General features: G+C 43.7%; 1 protein-coding gene across 4 annotated transcripts in view; it reads right to left on the bottom strand.

Annotated features, from left to right (window-relative positions):
• LOC110532144 (semaphorin-3F) overlaps window positions 1-21,738 on the bottom strand; it is a 114,027-nt gene that overhangs the window by 13,919 nt on the left and 78,370 nt on the right. For all 4 annotated transcript variants that reach the window (XM_021615788.2, XM_036988058.1, XM_036988059.1 and 1 more), the window contains exons 3-10: window positions 6,018-6,178; window positions 3,987-4,049; window positions 3,728-3,847; window positions 1,515-1,608; window positions 1,284-1,403; window positions 799-944; window positions 318-432; window positions 102-171 (exon numbers count right to left, since the gene is read on the bottom strand). In XM_021615788.2, the coding sequence (XP_021471463.2) occupies window positions 102-171; window positions 318-432; window positions 799-944; window positions 1,284-1,403; window positions 1,515-1,608; window positions 3,728-3,847; window positions 3,987-4,049; window positions 6,018-6,178 (889 nt within the window). The remainder of the gene's footprint in view (window positions 1-101; window positions 172-317; window positions 433-798; window positions 945-1,283; window positions 1,404-1,514; window positions 1,609-3,727; window positions 3,848-3,986; window positions 4,050-6,017; window positions 6,179-21,738) is intronic.

Here is a 21,738-nt window from a genome sequence, read left to right as displayed (position 1 = left end):
GGTGGGCAGGCTTTTTTTTTGTTGCCCGACACTAACAAAAGACATACAATGTATGGTTGTGTAAAAATAAACATTTTGGAAAGATTCAAGTGATATATTACCCCGCAGTGGAAAAGACAGCGTACACGACAGGATTGCGTTCGTCTTGTGTTGGCTGAATGAAGACATCCTCTGATGGGAAGCAAGTTGACAAAGGTGTTAACAGTGCCTTTTCTATAAACAAGTGTCAAAATAAGACTAAGCCTCCATTTTCCTTTATCTGCAACTGATTGAATTGTACAGTATGTCAATGCCGCAGGAATTAAAAGCAGTCTCACTCAGCTCATCGAAATAGGTCTCCACACCATCACTGCCTATCACTGAGCACACCAGCCGAGCCTTCAGGAAGGTCGTCCACTTGTTGACCAGTGACCTCTGACCCCCATCATCATTCTGGGAAGGTGAAACAAAGTTAGGGGGAATTTATGTAAAATGGTAGATCATTCAATATCATCACCACAACCACTTGGCTTTCTAGTGTCCAATGGTTGTGCGTTTAGTAGGAACGAAATGGGAGAAAATGATTTGAAACTGAGGTATTATCCCCTAACTTGGGGAAGACGGGCTCATAGTATCGGCTGGAACAGAATAAATGGAATGGTATCCAACACATGATATCCATGTGGTTGATGCCATCCCATTCACTCAATTCCAGCCATTATTATGAGCCGTCCTCCCCTTCAGCAGCCTCCTGTGGTGTGTGTGTGTATGTGTCTGTGTGTTTGTGAGGTCAGGGGGGGATATACGAGGGTCTCTCACCAGGCATACTCGGCCCACCCTGGCCAGGACACTGGGGCTTCCCCCCCCAGCCGAATCCAGGCTCTTCTCCCGAAAGAAGAAGTAGAGCTTATCATCGTTCCTCTCGGAGCTGTCTGGAATCTGCTGGATCTTCACAAACACAGGCTCTGGAGATGGAGACAGACATTAGTCAATTTGAGAAAAGAGGGTAATAGAGAACGAGAGAGAGAGAGATTATTATTTATCCTGTTACCAGTCACCTTCTCCTAATCCCTGCCTACATGTACATACAGTATCTACCTCAACTACTCCAGTATCCTTGCAAATTGTAATTTGGTACTGCACTTTTGGGAAGGGCTTGCAAGGTAAGCATTTCACTGTATTTGTGCAAGTGACAAATGAAAGAGAGAGAGACATAGAGAGAGAGAGGTGTGGCCGACTTTTTCTCAGGGCAAAATAGACATGAGTTGCTCAAAGTGTCACCTGTGGGTCAGGGGCAAGCTTACCATTCAGCCAGCGGGAGTCATATTGCTCAGTCCTGACGGCAGGTCTGTCTCCCAGGGTTCTGAAGATGGCCGGGTCCGTGCCCATGAAGTCAACGTGGACCCCTGCATACAGATTCCCATCTAGCAAAGAGAAAACAAAAGAGGAAGATGGATGATGATGATGGCTATTGGTATTGTAAGTGAGAACTGTGGTGGGAACTGTTATGATGAACAGACAAGAAGAGGTCTCACTGATAAGGGCCACAGCATTCTCTTGCAGCGGGTCGTAGGAACATTTCCCTTTCCCTGAGTCCACATAGTCAGGGACCAGCCTGAACAGGTACTCCTGCACAGAGAGGACAATACATGGATGTAGGTATGTTTCAGACCTGGGTTCAGATACTATTTTAGGTACTTCAATTACTTTTTAACACATTTCATAACTAATATTTAGATAACCTTTATTTGAAAAAACTAATAGTTGAATATTGGAATGCATTTCAAAACACCATTTGGAAAGTTTACTTAACTAAAAATACATATCGTTGGAAGTATTTGGAAAACAAAATAGTTGTGAATGTACATAGTAGTTTAATTTCATGACTGCAGTCAATTTCCACGTGACCATTGAGTCTGTCACGACTTCCGCCGAAGTCGGTCCCTCTTCTTGTTCGGGCGGCTTTCGGCGGTCGACGTCACCGGCCTTCTAGCCACCGCCGATCCACTTTTCATTTTCCATTTGTTTTGTCTATGTCTTACACACCTGGTTTCACTCACCTAATTACCTGTTTAGTATTTAACCCTCTGTTCTCCTTGTTCGGTTGTGAGTGATTGTTTGTTGTATTGTGGTCCGTATTGTGGGCTTAGAATTATTCTTGTATTTTTTGATGACTGAGTAAAGTTACTTTTATTTAGTCATCTCTGCTGTCCTGCGCCTGACTCTTCTGCACCAGCTACACACAGACCCTTACAGAGTCACGGTAACTGGGCTTCTCCAAAACTGCGATTTGATGCCACTGATGGTCATTAGTAGCCTACCAAACTTGCTAATGGCCTGGTACTCAGTGCTCCATTGTCTCGCTAATCACACTGACATCGATGCAAATGCAATAGAAAAACAAATCAATCACTTCATGAGAGCCTTGGCATTCAGAGTTTGAGCGGACTAGGATCACCTGGTGTGCAGCGAGAGCCAGCTCCACATAGCTGGTCGATGCATAGAATGAAAAGCCTATGTTGCACCACATTTCTATAGGCTATGCTATGCAAGAAAACAGAGTTTTAATGGCCTCTTTTTAAAAAGAGCAGGTCACATCAGCTTTCTATAGGCTAGGCCCAATATTAAGCACATTGCGTCTCTTTACAACCGGAGTAGCCTACCTGGCTGGCGTATAAATGAACCGTGGGAAAAGCCTCTTGCAGTCGCTATTCAATGACATGTATTGTATTCCTCTGCCCCTGTTCCCGACAGGTACGTGATAATGGCCCATATTGTCACTCGTGAATGATGGCCACCGTGTGCTGTCTAAGGCCATGCATTTTTTGGGGGACTTTATCTAATCATAGTCACATGCAGCCTACCCAATATGCCTATATGTTTTAATGAGGGTTGTATCACAACTAAAGTGGCCAAATAACTCTAAGCGCAGTCTATAGGCCTATGAACTGTGGAACAATCAGGTGTGAAAACAATCAGGTGTGAGTGTTGACTGGACACTATTTAAAAGAAGTTAAGCACATCAATCACTGGCCTAACACAGTTTATCTGGACCCCCGCAAGGTCCGAGTTCTTTTTACTATATTTTACTATCCTGTGCAAATGTTGATTTGTGGTAGTGGGAGACAATGTTGGAGGCTTTGGAAATTACTGTTGTGGTTATCTGCAGATTTAAAGTCATTTTTAATAGTGAGAAAAGCCTCTTTCATCTTCTTCTTCTTCGGATGTCGTCTTCAAAATTAGCAAAGGCAACAACCATATTATTTGCATTAGTGGTGACCATGGTGTTGATTTTGGTTGAGATCTTGTAGTGATCCAAGAGTTCCTCATATGTACTGACAATGCATTGTCCAGTATGAATGCCTTTGAACTGTTAACATGCCAGCATAACACTGTAAGAGTCCAATCCTGTAGGAAGTGTCCTGCCTTTTAGCTCAACTTTTGGAGCAGGGTATTTGAAATATGTTTGGGGAAAAGATATTTGAAAAGTGTTTCAAATAGTATTCCAGGAAAGTATTTGAAAATACGTTCAAATACAATTTGGTAGACTGTGTTTTTTTTTACAAATACCCATTCAAATACTAAAATAAAAGTAATTGTTTTATGTTGCGTATTAAAAAATACACAAATACACACAAAAAAGTATCTTAAATAACAAATACCTCAAATAAACATGCATTTGAACCCAGATCTGGCATGTTTGTGTGTGCGTCTGTCTGTGCATGTGCATGTTTGTTTGTGTCCGTACCTCTGCTCTCCATCCTCTGTTGATGAAGGTGCAGATGGGCTTGTAGGCCCCTGTGCCACAGGTGTACAGGTGTGTGCGATTCCAGGGTTCGATCAGACGCACAAAGTTTGCACACTCCCCCTGATTAGGACAGAAGGAACAGAGTTACAATCAATACGCTTGACATACTGTGCATATTTACTGTACTACAATAACAACAGTATTTGTGTAGCCCTTTTTATACATTAAAGCTAATGGTCAAGACATAAAGGACACTAACCTGCCCACCCTTTCCAGTCATTCTACACTCTCCTTTCCTCTGGGTAGTGGCCGGCCAGTGAATCTGAAGGAAGAAGTGTAGAAAATGCAACATTTCAGATCTGGTGCATTGTATGATTTTCTGCATGTAGACATGACATATTCTAAGACTTAAAATAGGACATCATAAAGACTCATACATGCTTATAAATACAGTGCCTTGCGAAAGTATTCGGCCCCCTTGAACTTTGCGACCTTTTAACACATTTCAGGCTTCAAACATAAAGATATAAAACTGTATTTTTTTGTGAAGAATCAACAACAAGTGGGACACAATCATGAAGTGGAACGACATTTATTGGATATTTCAAACTTTTTTAACACATCAAAAACTGAAAAATTGGGCGTGCAAAATTATTCAGCCCCTTTACATTCAGTGCAGCAAACTCTCTCCAGAAGTTCAGTGAGGATCTCTGAATGATCCAATGTTGACCTAAATGACTAATGATGATAAATACAATCCACCTGTGTGTAATCAAGTTTCCGTATAAATGCACCTGCACTGTCTCAGAGGTCCGTTAAAAGCGCAGAGAGCATCATGAAGAACAAGGAACACACCAGGCAGGTCCGAGATACTGTTGTGAAGAAGTTTAAAGCCGGATTTGGATACAAAAATATTTCCCAAGCTTTAAACATCCCAAGGAGCACTGTGCAAGTGATACTATTGAAATGGAAGGAGTATCAGACCGCTGCAAATCTACCAAGACCTGGCCTTCCCTCTAAACTTTCAGCTCATACAAGGAGAAGACTGATCAGAGATGCAGCCAAGAGGCCCATGATCACTCTGGATGAACTGCAGAGATCTACAGCTGAGGTGGGAGACTCTGTCCATAGGACAACAAACAAGTATATTGCACAAATCTGGCCTTTATGGAAGAGTGGCAAGAAGAAAGCCATTTCTTAAAGATATCCATAAAAATTGTTGTTTAAAGTTTGCCACAAGCCACCTGGGAGACACACCAAACATGTGGAAGAAGGTGCTCTGGTCAGATGAAACCAAAATTGAACTTTTTGGCAACAATGCAAAACGTTATGTTTGGCGTAAAAGCAACACAGCTGAACACACCATCGCCACTGTCAAACACGGTGGTGGCAGCATCATGGTTTGTGCCTGCTTTTCTTCAGCAGGGACAGGGAAGATGGTTAAAATTGATGGGAAGATGGATGGAGCCAAATACAGGACCATTCTGGAAGAAAACCTGATGGAGTCTGCAAAAGACCTGAGACTGGGACGGAGATTTGTCTTCCAACAAGACAATGATCCAAAACATAAAGCAAAATCTACAATGGAATGGTTCAAAAATAAACATATCCAGGTGTTAGAATGGCCAAGTCAAAGTCCAGACCTGAATCCAATCGAGAATCTGTGGAAAGAACTGAAAACTGCCGTTCACAAATGCTCTCCATCCAACCTCACTGAGCTCGAGCTGTTTTGCAAGGAGGAATGGGAAAAAATGTCTCTCGATGTGCAAAACTGATAGAGACATACCCCAAGCGACTTACAGCTGTAATCGCAGCAAAAGGTGGCGCTACAAAGTATTAACTTAAGGGGGCTGAATAATTTTGCACGCCCAATTTTTCAGTTTTTGATTTGTTAAAAAAGTTTGAAATATCCAATAAATGTCGTTCCACTTTATGATTGTGTCCCACTTGTTGTTGATTCTTCACAAAAAAATACAGTTTTATATCTTTATGTTTGAAGCCTGAAATGTCGCAAAGTTCAAGGGGGCCGAATACTTTCGCAATGCACTGTAGGTCATGATAAAAAAAAGCATTATACCTGTGGACGTCAAGTGTGACTTTTATTTGCACTCATAGGCGTACAGATGGCTTCAGTGGCTGAATATTTCATAAAATGTAATAAAACACAAGAATGGATACTGGCAACTTGACTCCAGGGCGGCCATCTTCATCAGGGAAATCTTATCAGGTAATATATGTATCTGTCTCTGTGGAATTTTATCATAGGAGTCATCATAGGGTTTTCTCTTACTATGAGGGGCTCCTTGTTGATGTTGTGCATGTCCAGGGAAACTAGGTACTCCCGGCTGCCCAGGTAGAGACGGCCCTGGTCCTGGTCCATGTGCAGGATGCGGTAGTCACTGGTGTTGAAGGAGAAGGAGAAAGGCCGCGCCGTCCGCGTCTCTATCAGCTCTGGACCAACACACACACACACACACACACACACACACACACACACACACACACACACACACACACACACAGAGACAGACAGACAGACAGAGAGGAGAGAGAAAGAGAGAGAAACACAAAGACAGGCATCATTAATGGTGCGGCAGGGTAGCCTAGTGGTTAGATCGTTGGACTTGCAAGTTCGAATCCCCAAGCTGACAAGGTACACATCTGTCGTTCTGCCCCTGAACAAGGCAGTTAACCCACTGTTCCTAGGCCGTCATTGAAATAAGAATTTGTTCTTTAACTGTATTGCCTAGTTAAATAAAGGTAAAATAAAAAATAAATACATTTGGATCAGAATACATTTGGGGACAGGATATACCTGGGACTTGGCTTGAGAAGCATGAAAGCATGAATCCTTAATGGTGAAATTGCCATGTCCATTTGGGATATTACAAAAATAAAGAAGTTACTGCAAACAGCGAACACCTCAGACATAATTGCATACGCGATAAAACAGCAGCATACAGTGCCTTCAGAAAGTATTCAGACCCCTTTACTTTTTCCACATTCTGTTACGCTACAGCCTAGCCAAACATGTATTAAATAGTTTTTTTCCCTCATCAATCTACACACAATACCCCATAACGACAAAGCAAAACCACGTTTTTAGACATTTTTTGTAATTAAAAAATAAATAAAACGGATATCTAATTTACATAATTATTCAGACCCTTTACTCAGTACTTTGTTGAAGCACCTTTGGCAGCGATTACAGCCCCGAGTCTTCTTGGGTATGATGCTACAAGCTTGGCACACCTGTATTTGGGGAGTTTCTCCCATTCTTCACTGCAGATCCTCTCAAGCTCTGTCAGGTTGGATGGGAAGTGCTGCTGCACAGCTATTTTCAGGTCTCTCCAGAGATAGTTGATCGGGTTCAAGTCCGGGCTCTGGCTGGGCCACTCAAGGATCTTTAGAGACATGTCCCAAAGCCACTCCTGCGAAATCAGGTCATTGTCCTGTTGGAAGGTGAGCCTTCGCCCTAGTCTGAGGTACTGAGCGCTCTGGAGCAGGTTGCCTGCCCTTCCTGCACCCTATTTCATAGCTCCACAATGAAATAGGGTGCAGGCAAGGCAGCAGGCTGTTAGCCAGCCTGCCAGTTTAGTGGAGTCTGCCACTAGCACAGTCAGTGTAGTCAGCTCAGCTATCCCCATTGAGACCGTGTCTGTGCCTCGACCTAGGTTGGGCAAAACTAAACATGGTGGTGTTCGCCTTAGCAATCTCACTAGAATAAAGACCTCCTCCATTCCTGCCATTATTGAAAGAGATAGTGATACCTCACATCTTAAAATAGGGCTACTTAATGTTAGATCCCTCACTTCCAAGGCAGTTATAGTCAATGAACTAATCACTGATCATAATCCTGATGTGATTGGCCTGACTGAAACATGGCTTAAGCCTCATGAATTTACTGTTAAATGAGGCCTCACCTCCTGGTTACACTAGTGACCATATCCCCTGTGCATCCCGCAAAGGCGGAGGTGTTGCTAACATTTACAATAGCAAATTTCAATTTACAAAGAAAAAAAAACTATGTTTTCGCCTTTAGAACTTCAAGTCATGACATCTATGCAGCCTACAATTATCACTTTTTATAGCTACTGTTTACAGGCCTCCTGGGCCATATACAGCGTTCCTCACCGAGTTCCCTGAATTCCTATCGGACCTTGTAGTCATAGCAGATAATATTCACATTTTTGGTGACTTTAATATTCACATGGAAAAGTCCACAGACCCACTCCAAAAAGCTTTCGGAGCCATCAGTGGGTTTTGTCCAACATGTCTCTGGACCTACTCACTGCCACAGTCATACTCTGGACCTAGTTTTGTCCCATGGAATAAATGTTGTGGATCTAAATGTTTTTCCTCGTAATCCTGGACTATCGGACCACCATTTTATTACGTTTGCAATCGCAACAAATAGTCTGCTCAGTCCCCAACCAAGGAGCATCAAAAGTCATGCTATAAATTCTCAGACAACCCAAAGACTCCTTAATGCCCTTCCAGACTCCCTCTGCCTACCCAAGGAAGTCAGAGGACAAAAATCAGTTAACCTCCTAACTGAGGAACTCAATTTAACCTTTTGCAATACCCTAGATGCAGTTGCACCCCTAAAAACATTTGTCATAAGAAACTAGCTCCCTGGTATACAGAAAATACCTGAAAACAAGACTCCCTAAATTTTATCAGCATATCGATTGTGCTACCAGGGCTGGTAAAACCCTGGATCATTGTTATTCTAACTTCCGCGACGCATATAAGGCCCTCCCCCGCCCTCCTTTCGGAAAAGCTGACCACGACTCCATTTTGTTGCTTCCAGCCTACAGGCAGAAACTAAAACAGGAAGCTCCCGCGCTCAGGTCTGTTCAACCCTGGTCCGACCAATCTGATTCCACGCTTCAAGACTGCTTTGATCACGTGGATTGGATATGTTCCGCATTGCGTCCAACAACAACATTGACGAATACGCCGATTCGGTGAGCGAGTTCATTAGCAAGTGCATCGGCGATGTCGTACCCACAGCAACTATTAAAACATTCCCAAACCAGAAACCGTGGATTGATGGCAGCATTTGCGCGAAACTGAAAGTACGAACCACTGCTTTTAACCAGGGCAAGGTGACCGGAAACATGACCGAATACAAACAGTGTAGATATTCCCTCCGCAAGGCAATCAAACAAGCTAAGCGTCAGTATAGAGACAAAGTAGAGTTGCAAATCAACGGCTCAGACACAAGAGTTAGGGTCTACAGGGTCTACAGTCAATCACGGATTACAAAAAGAAAACCAGCCCCGTCGCGGACCAGGATGTCCTGCTACCAGACAGACTAAATAACTTCTTTGATTACTTTGAGGACAACACAGTGCCACTGACACGGCCCGCTACCAAAACCTACGGACTCTTCTTCACTGCAGCCGACGTGAGTAAAACATTTAAACGTGTTAACCCTCGCAAGGCCGCAGGCCCAGACGGCATCCCCAGCCCCATCCTCAGAGCATGCGCAGACCAGCTGGCTGGTGTGTTTACGGACATATTCAATCAATCCTTATCCCAGTCTGCTGATCCCACATGCTTCAAGAGGGCCACCATTGTTCCTGTCCCCAAGAAAGCTAAGGTAACTGAGCTAAACGACTACCGCCGACTACTCACTTCCGTCATCATGAAGTGCTTTGAGAGACGTGTCAAGGACCATTTCACCTCCACCCTACCTGACACCCTAGACCCACTCCAATTTGCATACCGCCCCAATAGATCCACAGACGACGCAATCGCAACCACACTGCACACTGCCCTAACCCATCTGGACAAGAGGAATACCTATGTGAAAATGCTGTTCATCGACTACAGCTCAGCATTTAACACCATAGTACCCTCCAAACTTGTCATCAAGCTCGAGACCCTGGGTCTCGACCCCGCCCTGTGCAACTGGGTACTGGACTTCCTGATGGGCCGCCCCCAGGTGGTGAGGGTAGGTAACAACATCTCCACCCCGCTGATCCTCAACACTGGGGACCCACAAGGGTGCGTTCTGAGCTCTCTCCTGTACTCCCTGTTCACCCACGACTGCGTGGCCATGCACGCCTCCAACTCAATCATCAAGTTTGCGGACAACACTACAGTGGTAGGCTTGATTACCAACAATGACGAGACGGCCTACAGGGAGGAGGAAAGGGCCCTCAGAGTGTGGTGTCAGGAAAATAACCTCACACTCAACGTCAACAAAACAAAGGAGATGATCGTGGACTTCAGGAAACAGCAGAGGGAGCACCCCCCTATCCACATCGATGGGACCGTAGTGGAGAGGGTAGTAAGTTTTAAGTTCCTTGGCATACACACCACGGACAAACTGAATTGCTCCACCCACACAGACAGCGTTGTGAAGAAAGCACTCCCAACCTCTGGCTCTCCAGAGGGTAGTGAGGTCTGCACAACGCATCACCGGGGCAAACTACAGTGCCTTGCGAAAGTATTCGGCCCCCTTGAACTTTGCGACCTTTTGCCACATTTCAGGCTTCAAACATAAAGATATAAAACTGTATTTTTTTTGTGAAGAATCAACAAGAAGTGGGACACAATCATGAAGTGGAACGACATTTATTGGATATTTAAAACGTTTTTAACAAATCAAAAACTGAAAAATTGGGCGTGCAAAATTATTCAGCCCCCTTAAGTTAATACTTTGTAGCGCCACCTTTTGCTGCGATTACAGCTGTAAGTCGCTTGGGGTATGTCTCTATCAGTTTTGCACATCGAGAGACTGAAATTTTTTCCCATTCCTCCTTGCAAAACAGCTCGAGCTCAGTGAGGTTGGATGGAGAGCATTTGTGAACAGCAGTTTTCAGTTCTTTCCACAGTTTCTCGATTGGATTCAGGTCTGGACATTGACTTGGCCATTCTAACACCTGGATATGTTTATTTTTGAACCATTCCATTGTAGATTTTGCTTTATGTTTTGGATCATTGTCTTGTTGGAAGACAAATCTCTGTCCCAGTCTCAGGTCTTTTGCAGACTCCATCAGGTTTTCTTCCAGAATGGTCCTGTATTTGGCTCCATCCATCTTCCCATCAATTTTAACCATCTTCCCTGTCCCTGCTGAAGAAAAGCAGGCCCAAACCATGATGCTGCCACCACCATGTTTGACAGTGGGGATGGTGTGTTCAGCTGTGTTGCTTTTACGCCAAACATAACGTTTTGCATTGTTGCCAAAAAGTTCAATTTTGGTTTCATCTGACCAGAGCACCTTCTTCCACATGTTTGTTGTGTCTCCCAGGTGGCTTGTGGCAAACTTTAAATGACACTTTTTATGGATATCTTTAAGAAATGACTTTCTTCGTGCCACTCTTCCATAAAGGCCAGATTTGTGCAATATACGACTGATTGTTGTCTTATGGACAGAGTCTCCCACCTCAGCTGTAGATCTCTGCAGTTCATCCAGAGTGATCATGGGCCGCTTGGCTACATCTCTGATCAGTCTTCTCCTTGTATGAGCTGAAAGTTTAGAGGGACGGCCAGGTCTTCGTAGATTTGCAGTGGTCTGATACTCCTTCCATTTCAATATTATCGCTTGCACAGTGCTCCTTGGGATGTTTAAAGCTTGGGAAATCTTTTTGTATCCAAATCCGGCTTTAAACTTCTTCACAACAGTATCTCGGACCTGCCTGGTGTGTTCCTTGTTCTTCATGATGCTCTCTGCGCTTTTAACGGACCTCTGAGACTATCACAGTGCAGGTGCATTTATACGGAGAATTGATTATACACAGGTGGATTGTATTTATCATCATTAGTCATTTAGGTCAACATTGGATCATTCAGAGATCCTCACTGAACTTCTGGAGAGAGTTTGCTGCACTGAAAGTAAAGGGGCTGAATAATTTTGCACGCCCAATTTTTCAGTTTTTGATTTGTTAAAAAAGTTTGAAATATCCAATAAATGTTGTTCCACTTCATGATTGTGTCCCACTTGTTGTTGATTCTTCACAAAAAAATACAGTTTTATATCTTTATGTTTGAAGCCTGAAATGAGGCAAAAGGTTGCAAAGTTCAAGGGGGCCGAATACTTTCGCAAGGCACTGTACCTGCCCTCCACTACATCACAGGAAGGCCATAAAGATCATCAAGGACAACAACCACCCGAGACACTGACTGTTCACCCCGCTATCAACCAGAAGGAGAGGTCAGCACAGGTGAGTCAAAGCAGGGACTGAGAGACTGAAAAACAGCTTCTATCTCAAGGCCATCAGACTGTCAAACAGCCACCACTAACATTGAGTGGCTGCTGCCAACAAGCTGACTCAACTCCAACCACTTTAATAATGGAAATTGATGTAAAAAATGTATCACTAGCCACTTTAAACAATGCCACTTTTATGTTTACATACCCTACATTACTCATCTCATATGTATATACTGTACTCGATGCTATCTACTGCATCTCGCCTATGCCGTTCTGTACCATCATTCATTCATATATCTTTATGTACATATTCTTTATCCCTTTACACTTGTGTGTATAAGGTAGTAATTGTGGAATTGTTATGTTAGATTACTCGTTGGTTATTACTACATTGTCGGAACTAGAAGCACAAGCATTTCGCTACACTCGCATTAACATCTGCTAACCATATGTATGTGACAAATAACATTTGATTTGATTTGACACCTGAACCCTGAAGCAAGCTTCCAGACAATTGGAACGGAAATGGCGCCACACCAAACTGGAAGTCTTCCGACTTGCTTGGAAAGACAGTACCGTGCAATATCAAAGAGCCCTCACTGCTGCTCGATTATCCTATTTTTCCAACTTAATTGAGGAAAATTAGAATAATCCGACATTTATTTTTGATACTGTCGCAAAGCTAACTAAAAAGCAGCATTCCCCAAGAGAGGATGGCTTTCACTTCAGCAGTAATAAATTCATGAACTTCTTTGAGGAAAAGATCACGATCATTGGAAAGCAAATTACAGACTCCTCTTTAAATCTGCATATTCCTCCAAAGCTCAGTTGTCCTGAGTCTGCACAACTCTGCCAGGATCTAGGATCAAGGGAGACACTCAAGTGTTTTAGTACTATATCTCTTGACACAACGATGAAAATAATCATGGATTCTGAACCTTCAAGCTGCATAATGGACCCTATTCCAACTAAACTACTGGAAGAGCTGTTTTCTGTGCTTGGCCCTCCTATGTTGAACATAATAAACGGCTCTCTATCCACCGGATGTGTACCAATCTCACTAAAACTGGCAGTAATAAAGCCTCTCTTGAAAAAGCCAAACCTTGACACAGAAAATATAAAAACTATCAGCCTATATCGAATCTCCCATTCCTCTCAAAACTTTTAGAAAAAGCTGTCACTGCCTTCCTGAAGACAAACGATGTATACAAAATGCTTCAGTCTGGTTTTAAACCCCATCATAGCACTGAGACTGCACGTGTGAAGGTGGTAAATGACCTTTTAATGGCAGCAGACCGAGGCTCTGCATCTATACTCGTGCTCCTAGACCTTAGTGCTGCTTTTGATACCATCGTTCACCACATTCTTTTGGAGAGATTGGAAACCCAAATTGGTCTACACGGACAAGTTCTGACCTGGTTTAGATCTCATCTGTCAGAAATATATCAGTTTGTCTCTGTGAATGGCTTGTCCTCTGACAAATCAACTGCACATTTCGGTGTTCCTCAAGGTTCCGTTTCAGGACCACTATTGTTTTCACTATATATTTTACCTCTTGGGGATGTCATTCGAAAACATAATGTTAACTTTCACTGCTATGCGGATGATACACAGCTGTACATTTCAATGAAACATGGTGAAGTCCCAAAATTGCCCACACAGCCTGTGTTTCAGACGTAAGGAAGTGGATGGCTGCAAACTTTCTACTTTTAAACTCAGACAAAACAGAGATGCTTGTTCTAGGTCCCAAAAAACAAAGAGATCTTCTGTTGAATCTGACAATTCATCTTGATGGTTGTACAGTCGACTCAAATAAAACTGTGAAGGACCTCAGCGTTACTCTGGACCCTGATCTCTCTTTTGACAAACATATCAAGACTGTTTCAAGGACATCTTTTTTCCATTTACGTAATATTGCAAAAATCTGAAATCTTCTGTCCAAAAATTATGCAGAAAAGTTAATCCATGCTTTTGTTACTTCTAGGTTAGACTACTGCAATGCTCTACTTTCCGGCTACCTGGATAAAGCACTAAATAAACTTCAGTTAGTGCTAAATACGGCTGCTAGAATCCTGACTAGAAGTAATACATGTGATCATATTACTCCAGTGTTAGCCTCCCTACACTGGCTTCCTGTTAAGGCAAGGACTGATTTCAAGGTTTTACTGCTAACCTACAAAGCATTACATGGGCTTGCTCCTACCTATCTTTCCGATTTGGTCCTGCCGTACATACTTGCACGTACGCTACGGTCACAAGACGCAGGCCTCCTTATTGTCCCTAGAATTTCTCAGCAAACAGCTGGAGGCAGGGCTTTCTCCTATAGAGCTCCATTTTTATGGAATGGTCTGCCTACCCATGTGAGAGACGCAGACTCTGTCTCAACCTTTAAGTATTTTTTGAAGACTCATCTCTTCAGTAGGTCCTATGATTGAGTGTAGTTTGGCCAAGGAGTGTGAAGGTGAATGGAAAGGCACTGGAGCAACGAACCGCCCTTGCTGTCTCTGCCTGGCCAGTTCCCCTCTCTCCACTGGGATTATCTGCCTCTAACCCTATTACAGGGGCTGAGTCACTGGCTTACTGGTGCTCTTCCATGCCGTACCTAGGAGGGGTGCGTCACTTGAGTGGGTTGAGTCATTGACGTGGTCTTCCTGTCTGGGTTGGCGCCCCCCCCCCCTGGGTTGTGCCATGGTGGAGATCTTTGTGGGCTATACTCAACCTTGTCTCAGGATGGTAAGTTGGTGGTTGAAGATATCCCTCTAGTGGTGTCGGGGCTGTGCTTTGGCAAAGTGGGTGGGGTTATATCCTGCCTGTTTGGCCCTGTCCGTGGGTATCATCGGATGGGTCCACAGTGTCTCCTGACCCCTCCTGTCTCAGCCTCCAGTATTTATGCTGCAGTAGTTTATGTGTCGGGGGGCTAGGGTCAGTCTGTTATATCTGGAGTATTTATCCTGTCTTATCCAGTGTCCTGTGTGAATTTAAGTATGCTCTCTCTAATTCTCCCTTTCTTTCTTTCTCTCTCTCGGAGGACCTGAGCCCTAGGACCATGCCTCAGGACTACCTGGCATGATGACTCCTTGTTGTCCCTAGTTCACCTGGCCGTGCTGCTGCTCCAGTTTCAACTGTTCGGCCTGCAGCTATGGAACCCTGACCTGTTCACTGTGATTACTATTATTTGACCATGCTGGTAATTTATGAACATTTGAACATCTTGGCCATGTTCTGTTATAATCTCCACTCGGCACAGCCAGAAGAGGACTGGCCACCCCACATAGCCTGGTTCCTCTCTAGGTTTCTTCCCAGGTTTTGGCCTTGTTCCCAGGTTTTGGCCCACTGTGCTTCTACACCTGCATTGCTTGCTGTTTCGGGTTTTAGGCTGGGTCTCTGTACAGCACTTTGTTATATCAGCTGATGTAAGAAGGGCTATATAAATACATTAGATTTTTCATCAAGAATCTCTCTGTACTTTGTTCCGTTCATCTTTGCCTCAATCCCGACTAGTCTCCCAGTCCCTGCCACTGAAAAACATCTCCACAACATGATGCCACCACCACCATGCTTCACCGTAGGCATGGTGCCAGGTTTCCTCCAGATGTGACGCCTGGCATTCAGGCCAAAGAATCTTGGTTTCATCAGACCAGAGAATCTTGTTTCTCATAGTCTGAGAGTCTTTAGGTGCCTTTTGGCAAACTCCAAGTGGGCTGTCATGTGCCTTTTACTGAGAAGTCAGGTCCGTCTGGCCACTCTACCATAAAGGCCTGATTGGTGGAATGCTGCAGAGATGGTTGTCCTTCTGGAAGGTTCTCCCATCTCCACAGAGGAACTCTGGAGCTCTGTCAGAATGACCTCCGTGACCAAGGCCCTTCTCCCCCAATTGCTCAGTTTGGCTGGGTGGACAGCTCTAGGAAGAGTCTTGATGATTCCAAACATCTTCCATTTAAAAATGGAGGCCACTGTGTTCTTGGGGACTTTCAATGCTGCAGAAATGTTTTTGTACCCTTCCCCAAATCTGTGCCTCAACACAATCCTGTCTTGGAGCTCTACAGACAAATCCTTCGACCTCATGGCTTGCACTGTCAACTGTGGGACCTTATATAGGCAGGTGTGTGCCTTTCCAAATCATGTCCAATCAATTGAATTTAACACAGGTAGATGACTCCAATCAAGTTGTAAAAACATCTCAAGGATGATCAATGGAAACAGGATGCACCTGAGCTCAATTTCGAGTCTCATAGCAAAGGGGCTGAATACTTATGTAAATAAGATATTTCTGTTATTTTATTTTTCAGAAATTAGAAAAAATGTCTAAAAACCTGTTTTCACGTTCTCATTATGGGTTATTGTGTGTAGATTGCTCAGGAAAATGTTTTATTCATTCAATTTTAGAATAAGGCTGTAATATAACAAAATGTGGAAAAAAGTCAAGGGGTCTGAAAACTTTATGAAGGCACTGCATGTACTACCATTTTACCCCCAGTGTTCCCCACCTCTGCTTGTCAACAAAACTATAACAACCGTGGGCCAGACAGTGGCACTGTTTGCCCTTACTGAGGAATTTATCTTTAAGGACAGACAATGTTAATGTACTGTAACACAGTAAAGAGCAAAGGGAGCCAGACACCTCTCTTTTTGCAAATGTGAGGTGAGCCAAGAAGAGGTCTTCACGGGTCCATCAGACACGAAATTCCAAGATCTGACCTGGGACCCGAGTGGATCTGTCAGAATGACCTCCGTGACCAAGGCCCTTCTCCCCCAATTGCTCAGTTTGGCTGGGTGGACAGCTCTAGGAAGAGTCTTGATGATTCCAAACATCTTCTATTTAAAAATGGAGGCCACTGTGATCCGGGTCCTAAATTCTGGTTTGTCTAGGATCTGGGTCGGGTCTGATATAATTGCCACGGATCTCAGGTATGTGCAATTAAAATTGATTTCCAAACTGGACCCGTTTGAACCCGTCCTTGTTAATTTAATGTGTGTGAGGTGATGAGGAAACTGTGAGAGCTTGTTATCTGTGTCAGTCAATTGAAACTCAATGAGCTTAGGTCGGCCAGGTACAAAAGAACCTTGTTCCAGCCGCTCACCTCATGTGCGCTTGCTGCACATGCTTGATACAATATACAAAATTGTCCACATGAAGGACATACCCCATGTCGGCTTCTTTTCACTATAATGTTTCTCATCCCTTTCATTTTATCTCCATGAAAAAGACCTCCGTCTTTGCAATCAACAGCACAGCAGCATAGGTCAAGGATTTTCTCAAAGACAGAGATCTTGCATCTAATAAAACATCAGAAGGCAGTGCGCACTGGCACTCCCTTGAACTCCAACAGCTGAACTTGATGTGAGGAATGTTTTAGGCTACCAAAGTTACTCCTATAATCTAACAATATAATGCTTATCTTATAAAATATTCTGATTGAAAATATATGAATTAGCCTCCTTCTGTATGCCTATGTCTGTATAGCAGTAGGCCTAGGCTAGTAGGCTAGTATGCTAGTAGGCAAGGATAAAGAAGTGCATGTCGGTGACAGGAACAATCAATCAATAAAATATATTTATAAAGCCCTTTTTACATCAGCAGATGTCACAAAGTGCTATAAAGAAATCCAGCCTAAAACCCCAAACAGCAAGCAATGCAGATGTAGATGCACGGTGGCTAGGAAAAACTCCCTAGAATGGCAGGAACCTAGGAAGAAACCTAGAGAGGAACCAGGCTCTGAGGGGTGGCCAGTCCTCTTCTGGCTGTGCCGGGTGGAGATTATAAAAGTACATGGCAATTTAAGGCCAGATTGTTCTTCAAGATGTTCAAACGTTCATAGATGACAAGCAGGATCAAATAATAATCACAGTGGTTGTACAGGGTAAAACAGGTCAGTACCTCAGGAGTAAATGTCAGTTGGCTTTACATAGCCGAGTATTCAGAGGTCAAGACAGCAGGTGCAGTAGAGATTCGAAAACAGCAGGTCCGGGACAAGGTAGCATGTCCGATAAACAGGTCAGGGTTCCCTAGCCGCAAGCAGAACAGTTGAAACTTGAGCAGCAACATGACCAGGTGGAGCGGGGACAGCCAGGAGTCATCAGGCCAGGTAGTCCTGAGGCATGATCCTAAGGCTCAGGTTCTCCGGGAAGGGAGGGAGAGAATTAGAGGGAGCATACTTAAATTCACAGGGGACACCAGATAAGACAGGAAAATTACACCAGATATAACAGACTGACCCTCCGACACATAGACTAATGCAGCATAGATACTGGAGACTGAGACGGGGTGGGTCCGGAGACACTGTGGCCCCGTCCGACGATACCCCTGGACAGGGCCAAACAGGAAGGATATAACCCCACCCACTTTGCCAAAGCACAGCCCCCACACCACTAGAGGGATATCAACAGACCACCAACTTACTACCCTGAGACAAGGCTGAGTATAGCCCATGAAGATCTCCTCCACCACACGAGCGCAAAACCGGACAGATCTCCTCCAGAGCAAAAGGAAGATCATGTCTGTGACTCAACCCACTCAAGTGACACACCCCTCCTATGGACGGCATGGAAGAGCACTAGTAAGCCAGTGACTCAGCCCCTGTAATAGGGTCAGAGGCAGAGAATGTCAGTGGCGAGAAGGTAGCCGGCCAGGCACAGACAGCAATTGATTTTCGTCGCTGCAGTGCCTTGCCGTTCACCTTCGCAACAATGGGCTAGACTACACTTAATCACTAAACTTACTGAAGAGATAAGACTTCAGTAAAGACTTAAAGGTTGAGACAGAGTCTGCGTCTCTTACATGGATAGGCAGATCATTCCATAAAAATTGAGCTCTATAAGAGAAAGCCCTGCCTCCAGCTGAGAAATTCAAGAGACAATAAGGAGACCTGTGTCTTGTGACAGTAGTGTACATGTGTAGGTATGTATGGCAGGACCAAATTGGAGAGATAGTTAGGAGCAAGCCCATGTAATGCTTTGTAGGTTAGCAGTAAAACCTTTAAATCCGCTTAAGCCTTAACAGGAAGCCAATGTAGAGGCAAGCACTGGAGTAATATGATCACATTTTTTGGTTCTAGTCAGGATTCTAGCAGCCGTGTGTAGCCCGAGAGTAGAGCATTGCAATAGTCTACTCTAAAAGTGACAAAAGCAAGGATTAGCTTTTCTGCATCATTTTTAGACAAAAAGTTTCCGATTTTTGCAATGGAAAAAAGCTGTCCTTGAAATATTCTTGATATGTTCGTCAAAGGTTTATTTGAGACGACTGTACAACCATCAAGATTAATTGTCAGATCCAACAGCAGATCTCTTTGTTTATTGGGACCTAGAACTAGCATCTCTGTTTTGTCCAAATCCACTTCCTTATTTCTGAAACACAGGCTTCCAGGGTAGGCAATTTTGGGGCTTCACCATGTTTCATCAAAATGTAAAGCTGTGTGTGGTCCGCATACCAGTGAAAGTTGACATTGTGTTTCCGATGACATCACCAAGAGGTAGAATACATAGTGAATACAATAGTGGTCCTAAAACGGAACCTTGAGGAATGCCGAAACTTACAATTGATTTGTCAGAGGACAAACTGTTATCTTTCCGACAGATAAGATCTAAACCAGGCCAGAACTTGTCCGTGTAGACCAATTAGGGTTTCTAATCTCTCCACAAGAATGTGTTGATCAATGGTGTCAAAAGCAGCACCAAGGTCTAGGAGCAGGAGGACAGATGCAGAGTCTTGGCCATTAAAAGGTAATTTACCACCTTCACTAGTGCAGTCTCAGTGCTATGATGGGGTATAACACCAGACTAAAGCATTTCATATACATTATGTGTCTTCAGGAAGGAAGTGAGTTGCCTAAAGCTTCTTCAAAAAAAAATGAGAGGAAATGGAGATTTCGGGTCAAGGTTTGGCTTTTTCAAGAGAGGCTTTACTTCTGCCACTTTTAGTGAGTTTGGTACACATCTGGTGGATAGGGAGCCATTTATTTTGATCAACATAGGATGGCCAAGCATAGGAAGCAGCTCTTTCAGTAGTTTAGTTGGAATAGGGTACAGTATGCAGCTTGACGGTTTAGAGGCCATGACTATTTTCGTGAATGTGTCAAGACATATAGGATTAAAAAACTTGAGTGTCTCCATTGATCCTAGGTCCTGACAGTTCTGTGCAGACTCAGAACAACTGAGCTTTGGAGAAATAAGCAGATTCAAAGAGTCCGTAATTTGCTTTCTAATGATCATGATCTTTTCATTGAAGAAATTCATGAATTTATCACTGCTGAAGTGAAAGCTCTCCTCTCTTGTTGAATGCAGATTTTTTGTTATCTTTGTGACAGCATCAAAAATACATTTAGAATTGTTCATATTCTGCTCAATTATGTTGGAAAAATCTAGGATGATCAAGCAGGGCTCTTCGATATTGCACGGTACTGTCTTTCCAAGCGAGTCGGAAGACTTCTTGTTTGGTGGTGCGCCATTTCCTTTCCAATGTTCTGGAAGCTTGCTTCAGGGCTCAGGTATTTTCTGTATACCAGGGAGCAAATTTCTTGTGACAAATGTTTTTTGTTTTTAGGGGTATCATGCAAGGTTAAATTAAGATCCTCCGTTAGGTAGTTAACCGATTTTTGGGTAGGTGGAAGGAGTCTGGAAAGGCATCTAGGAATCCTTGGGTTGTCCGAGAATTTATAGTACGACTTTTGATGATCCTTGGTTGGGGTCTGAGCAGATTATTTGTTGCGATTGCAAACGTAATAAAATGGTGGTCCGATAGTCCAGGATTATGAGGAAAAACATTTAAATCCACAATATTTATTTCACTGGACAAAACTAGATCTGGGTATGACCGTGGCAATGATTAGATCCAGAGACATGTTGGACAAAACCCATTGAGTCGGTGATGGCTCCGAAAGCCTTTTGGAGTGGGTCTGTGGACTTTTCCATGTGAATATTAGAGTCACCAAAAAGTATAATAATATCTGCCATGACTACAAGGTCCAATAGGAATTCAGGGAACTCAGTGAAGAAGGATGTATACGGCCCAGGAGGTCTGTAAATAGTGGCTATAAAAAGTGATTGAGTCGTCTGCATAGATTTCATGACTAGAAGCTCAAAAGACGAAAACGCAGTCGCGGGGATTATGGTCACTCGTGTAACCAGGAGGAGAGGCCTCATTTAACACAGAAAATTCCTCAGGCTTGAGCCATGTTTCAGTGAGGCCAATCACATCAAGTTTATGATCAGTGATTAGTTCATTGACTATGACTGCCTTGGAAGTGAGGGATCTAACATTAAGTAACACTATTTTGAGATGTGAGGTATCACAATCTCTTTCAATAATGACAGGAATGGAGGAGGTCTTTATTCCAGTGAGATTGCTATGGTGAACACCGCCATGTTTTGTTTTGCTCAACCTAGATTAAGACACAGACACAGTCTCAATGGCGATAGCTGAGCTGACTACACTGACTGTGCTAGTGGCAGACTCCACTAAACTGTCAGGGTGGCTAAAGCTGACTGGCCTGCACACTATCTCATTGTGGAGCTAGAGGAGTTAGAGCCCTGTCTATGTTCATAGATAAGATGAAAGCACCCCTCCAGCTAGGATGGGGTCTGTCACTCCTCAGAAGGCCAGGCTTGGTCCTGTTTGTGGGTGAGTCCCAGAAAGAGGGCCAATTATCTACAAATTCTATCTTTTGGGAGGAGCAGAAAACAGTTTTCAACCAACGATTGAGTTATTTGACTGACTCCCCCTAACTGGGAGGGGGCCAGAGAAAATTACTTGATGCTGACACATCTTTCTAGGTGATTTACACGCTGAAGCTATGTTGCGCTTGGTGACCTCTAACGTCGTTGGTGCCGATGTGGATAACAATATCC

This window comes from Oncorhynchus mykiss, chromosome 9, assembly GCF_013265735.2.
Source record: "Oncorhynchus mykiss isolate Arlee chromosome 9, USDA_OmykA_1.1, whole genome shotgun sequence".
Taxonomy (NCBI): domain Eukaryota; kingdom Metazoa; phylum Chordata; class Actinopteri; order Salmoniformes; family Salmonidae; genus Oncorhynchus; species Oncorhynchus mykiss.
The sequence above is the reverse complement of the archived record's forward strand: the minus strand, read 5'-3'. Positions and strand labels throughout refer to the sequence as shown.